Below are 5,497 nucleotides of genomic sequence, written 5' to 3' on the forward strand. Positions count from 1 at the left end.
AAAAAAAAAAAAAAAAAAACAAACATACAAAAGTTATAGAGGGCCCTAAAGTTTGTTTTTGTGAGTTGGACCCACCATTATTTACTGTCAGAAATTAAAGCTGAAATCTGGGCGAGGTGAGAAAGAGAGAACAGATTTAGAAGAAAGCACGGTCTTGCCGCAGATATTGTTAATGTCTGACACTGTAGGACGGTGGGCTCATCCGGTCTATGTTCATTCTGATGAGTGTCCCGTGCTACATACACAGCTTTCATAAGAGAGTAAATGGTAAGAGCAAATTGACATTTTATGGAGATAGGAAAGCTTTCTAATCTTTCGGGGGGGTCATAGGACAACATTTTTGAGAACTGCTCTATTAGAAGGACATTAGAATAAATATGCCAGGCATAGACTAGGTACTCAATAAATGGCCAGGGTAGTCAACTCTGGGAGTTCAAGGAAGGAGATTTAATCTGAGGGCCACCAGGAAGAACAGAGCAGGCCAGGAACTGGAAGTGGTGGACACACTAGGCCGACTATAGGAATGTGAGGTCCAAAACAGCAGTAAAAACTCAAGCTGTGGTTTCTGAGGCCAGCTGGTTATGGAAATGGGCATCTGTTGGATCCAAGGATCCACAGCTCAGAGTAGGTGATTGGTTAACTGAGACCCTGTGACCCACTTTGAATAACAGGATAGGTGGGCGGGGACCAGGCCACTCAGCTGTCTCCCCTTTGCTTCAAGCTTCTAAAACTGAGCAAGTGAAGGGTGGGTGTCCAGAACTGCTTGGCTCACATGGCCTACTGGGCATACAGGTCCCTGGACAGAGCTCTGTGGTGGTTGTTAGGGGGATAGAGGGAAGGGGTTTAGTGTTATCTTTGGGCAACATGCCATCTGATGAGGTACAGTCCTGAGTGGTCTTTGGAAGTATGGGAGCTAGACTGGGGAATTCCTCCAAAGGACAGGGGATGGAGAAAGCCTAAAGGGAATCTTTAGCCAGAGCTGTGCTCCCCTGGGGTACCATCCTGACATTCCTGGATGGCTCAGGTGCCTCTCAGGGGACCTCGGAAGGAAGGAAGAGAGTTCTGGGGCTTAGGATTAGGCCCAGAGGACAGGGAAAGAGGGAACTGGGACAGCTCGGGGTCAGATGAGAGCCTGTACCCCTAGAGCTATTCCTGAGAACCTACTAGCATCAGGGCTGCGGTGACTCTGACATTGCCTCTGCCCTTTAACTACTCCAAGAGCTGAAATACCTCATTCCCAAAGGAAAAGATACATGTGAACACCTGTGGGTTACAGCAGAGAGCAGAGGCCCACACTGAGCACAGGCTAAGGAGAAGGCCCGTTTCCTGAGGATGTCACTAGCATCAGCCAGCTGTCCTTTGCAGGGTCGGTGAGGGTGGAGCTAGTCCTTGAGAACAGAGAATACATGAGGATGTTTGGTGCCCTGTCTCTCCTTTCCCTGGGGAGGGGAGGCTCTTAGGAGTGAGCAGAGAGGGAGCCTCTCCCTTGTCCCTCATTTGTTATAGTCCTTAACCCAAAACCTTTCCCTCCTCCCAGTTTGGCAACAATCCCTTCTCTTCCCTGGCCGGGAACTCCGACAACTCATCCTCCCAACCTCTTCGGACTGAGAATCGAGAGCCCCTCCCTAACCCCTGGAGCCCCTCGCCCCCCACCTCCCAGGCCCCCGGGTCCGGTGGGGAGGGCACCGGAGGATCGGGGACCAGCCAGGTGCACCCGACAGTCTCGAACCCCTTTGGGATCAATGCGGCTAGCCTGGGGTCAGGTATGTCCTAGGGTGGAAGGAGCTTAGTGGGGTCACACCAGGGCAGCCCTTCTGCCCCAGGACTGAATGGGGTCCACACTGCTCCAGTGTTTTGAAAACAGGTGAGACTGAAAGCTAGAGAAGGGCCCAGCAGCCTGGGGTAATGGCCCTCCCTTACAGGAGCAAGGTTTGTCTGTCCATGTCCCGTATCCCTGGTAAAGACCTAAGTAATGGCTCATGAATGAACCAGGCCACACCTCCCAGCTCCATGAACATGTCTGGTACCATCCAGTGTAAATGGGTCAGAGTGGGAGATGAGGATTAGGGGGAGGGGCTGCAGAAGAATGGGAACACATCCAGAGATGGCAGCTGTGATGTCAGAAGAGAAAGATGTGCAGGGTAAATATACACTGCTAAGCCCCAGGGAATTCTCTGCACTGTGACAGCACAATGTGACAGGCTCTGGTCCCCTGACTTCCCTGCACTCTGGGAGCAACTTTAATTGGGCAAGTCCTTTCCCCTTATCGTGCTTCAGTTCCCTTATTTCCTAAGGGAGGACTTGCTCTTGATCAGTGGCTTAAATACTGTTTCTAAGTGTTGGGGGATCTGGACCATCTCCAGGAGAGGCGAGAACCAAACAGCAGCTCCATCTCTCATGTCCAGGCTTCAGCTGCAACATTGCAGTACCTGAGTGAGGTGGGGTTGCGAAGCAGGCATCTGCTGCTAAGGCAGGTCTGAAAGCCATTGCTTTCCACGGCTCTTTCCAGCTCACATTGTCTGAGCTCACTGCAGGCACAGTCCGAGGGACATAACTCAGACTTGGTTTCTAACCAGCTAGCCCTTAGCCAAATTGATGGGACAAGTCAGGATAAATCAGTGTAAGCTGACCTCAGAGCAAGGAGCCCTTGGCCCCACGTCATGGTGCTTGGGTGCCTATTTGACCGTGACCTCTTCTCTGTTTTCTGACCACTCAGTGTCTGAAGTAAGGTAGATTGAGTGAAGTGTCTGCTTTCCATTTGGACCCCTTTCTTCCTGTTTTGTCTCTGCCTCTTTGTCCCAGGGATGTTCAACAGCCCAGAGATGCAGGCGCTCCTCCAGCAGATTTCTGAAAACCCCCAGCTGATGCAGAACGTCATCTCAGCCCCTTACATGCGCACCATGATGCAGACGCTCGCCCAGAACCCTGACTTTGCTGCTCAGGTACAAAAGTGCTGAAGGAAGTGCTTCCGGGGAAAGGGTTCCCGAGGGAGCAGTTCGCACTCAGGGCCAGGCTGCCTAGGTTCCTGCTCCCAGTTCTGCTCCTTCACAGCTATGTGAACTAAGCAAGTTGTTTAACCTCCCCATCTCTTCAAATGGTGGCAGCCACAGCGTCCTTCCTGCTGTGATGGAGGATTGCAGGAGCACCGCGTGGCACATGGGGCACCCTGTAGACTTGAAGTGGTAGCTCTGGTGACTGTCAGGTGCAGGCTTACTCCTGCTGCGTTTTCTTGCTCCGCACACGGGCCCATTTTTTGTCACACTCCCACACAGGCTTTTGTGGAGCACTTTGAGATTTCTCAAAGTGCTGGTCATATTCCCTGCAGTAGTGGCAGTGCTGAGGAGGGTCTGCGGCTGTGGGGGACTTCCCAGGGTCGGATGACCCAGGCCTCCCTACCCTCTTCACGTTTGCAGATGATGGTGAATGTGCCGCTGTTTGCAGGGAATCCACAGCTTCAGGAGCAGCTCCGTCTGCAGCTCCCTGTGTTCCTGCAGCAGGTGAGTGAGGTTCACAGAGGGGGAAGCCGCCCCCCCCCCCCCCGAGGCCAGAGTTAAGGTGACAGACAGGCGCCAGCTGTACTTACTGTCTCTTTCCTGCTTCTCCTGTTGCCTTCTCTGCTTGTTTCCCAACAGATGCAAAACCCAGAGTCTCTCTCCATCCTCACCAATCCCCGGGCCATGCAGGCCTTGCTGCAGATCCAGCAGGGACTGCAGACCCTCCAGACTGAGGCCCCTGGGCTGGTACCCAGGTAAGGAGCGCTAGTGGCTATTAAGGTTCTTTTTCTCTCTTCTCTCTTACATGCTCGCACGAGGACAGACGGACACACACACACAGGCGCGTGCGCACACACCATTGTACCTTGGGCTGGGTCTGCTTTTCTGTTTTGTTCTGACTTTCATTCTGGATCTCACATTTCCATTCCTTTTTTTTTTTTTTTTTTTTTTGATCCAGACCAAGTCTCCCTTTCATAGCCCAGGCTAGCCTCAAGCTTGTCCTCTTATCTCCACCTCCCAAATCTCCAGATTGCAAGCACTGCCCTCCACGTCCATTTCCCACCATGTTCTGCACTGCCATCTCCTAGCTCTTGTTCTTTTCCTGCCTCCAGCCTTGGCTCCTTTGGGACAGCCCGGACCTCGGTACCTCTGGCAAGCAGCAACTCTGGATCTTCGGCAGAGGCCCCCACTTCTTCCCCGGGCATGCCAGCCACATCTCCTCCCGGTGCGGGTTCCAATGCCCAGCAACAACTCATGCAGCAGATGATCCAACTTTTGTCCGGAAGTGGGAACTCACAGGTACCCAGGGCAGTAGCATCCTGAGCAGCGTCAGGGCCAGGGGCAGGACAGGCAGCACAGGCCTCACAGGAGGCAGCCCGGGCTGGAGGGCCTGGTCTGCCACTCATTAGCTTTGGGCAAGTATCCTCAAGGAGGGCTTCTGCAGATTCTTTTTGCTTAAAATTTTTTTTCAAGACATGGTTTCTCTGTGTAGCCCTGGCTGTCCTGGAACTCCCTCTGCTGGCTTTGAACTCACAGATCTACCTGCCTCTTCCTCCTGAGTGCTGGGATTAAAGACATGTGCCACCATAGCTAAGTGGTTTGTATAGCTTTAAAATAGGGTAAGAATAGTGGCAGTGCTCAGCACATGCCTGGTACCATGCTGTCACAGTAGCAGTGTGGTACTGATGGGGAAAGCCAAGGGCAAAGAGGTTAGGTAGCTGGCTGCTCACTCAAACAGCTAGTGGATGGCGAAAAGGAAAAGCCAGGACTTTAGGCAGACACAGAGGTGACTTGGCATCTCTGACCTCTGCCTCTGTGACTCTTCTGGAAACTTTGGGACTACTCTACAAACACTTGTGTAAATTCTAGGAGGACTGAGCCAGGTCGATCGCTGAAGCTCGTCCACTACAGATTGTGTGACAGAGAAATGGCAGTAAGCACCAGGGAGGGCTCTGACACTGTAGGGCCTGTGAGGCCCGAGCAAGGTCACACTTCCCTATATCCCTAATCAGGTGGGCCGCGAGCCCTGCCCTTCCTCTTGCTCATCGTGCCCTGTTGTTCATGACCAGCCCTGGTGCTTCCCAGATACCCCACAGGAAAGCGCTCCCAGGAGATATTTGTAGGAGTGTGTGGGAACAAGAAGGCTTATGTTCTGTTAATAATTCTATTCCTGGTGGGGTTAAAAAAAAAAAAAAAAACCTGCATGTGTTCTTTCTTTCCTGGGCCTCTACTCTGACCTTTCCTTTGGCAGTATGTGTGAAGACTGGCGAGTGGGCGGGGTGTGTTTAGCAGACATTCTGTCTGACCTTTGCACTGCTCTGGGCTGTATGTTTGTGCTTGCATGTGTGCATGCTACATACTCAGTCCAGCATTAGAATTTAAAAATTTTTTTTTTATTTAATAGTCCTCGTTATCCTGGAACTCAATTTGTAGACCGGGATAGCCTTAAAGTCGGAGATCTGCCTGCTTCTGCCTCCTGAGTGTTGAGACTAAAGGTGTGTGGC

At 52.1% G+C, this 5,497-nt stretch overlaps 1 protein-coding gene across 1 annotated transcript in view; it reads left to right on the forward strand.

Moving 5' to 3' along the window:
* Nucleotides 1-5,497, forward strand: part of Ubqln4 (ubiquilin 4) — a 17,893-nt gene that overhangs the window by 6,280 nt on the left and 6,116 nt on the right. The window contains exons 6-10 of the mRNA XM_029537557.1: nucleotides 1,538-1,763; nucleotides 2,803-2,942; nucleotides 3,414-3,497; nucleotides 3,633-3,748; nucleotides 4,106-4,292. Of these exons, the coding sequence (XP_029393417.1) occupies nucleotides 1,538-1,763; nucleotides 2,803-2,942; nucleotides 3,414-3,497; nucleotides 3,633-3,748; nucleotides 4,106-4,292 (753 nt within the window). The remainder of the gene's footprint in view (nucleotides 1-1,537; nucleotides 1,764-2,802; nucleotides 2,943-3,413; nucleotides 3,498-3,632; nucleotides 3,749-4,105; nucleotides 4,293-5,497) is intronic.

This window comes from Mus pahari, chromosome 4 (genome assembly GCF_900095145.1).
Source record: "Mus pahari chromosome 4, PAHARI_EIJ_v1.1, whole genome shotgun sequence".
Classification (NCBI taxonomy): Eukaryota; Metazoa; Chordata; class Mammalia; order Rodentia; family Muridae; genus Mus; species Mus pahari.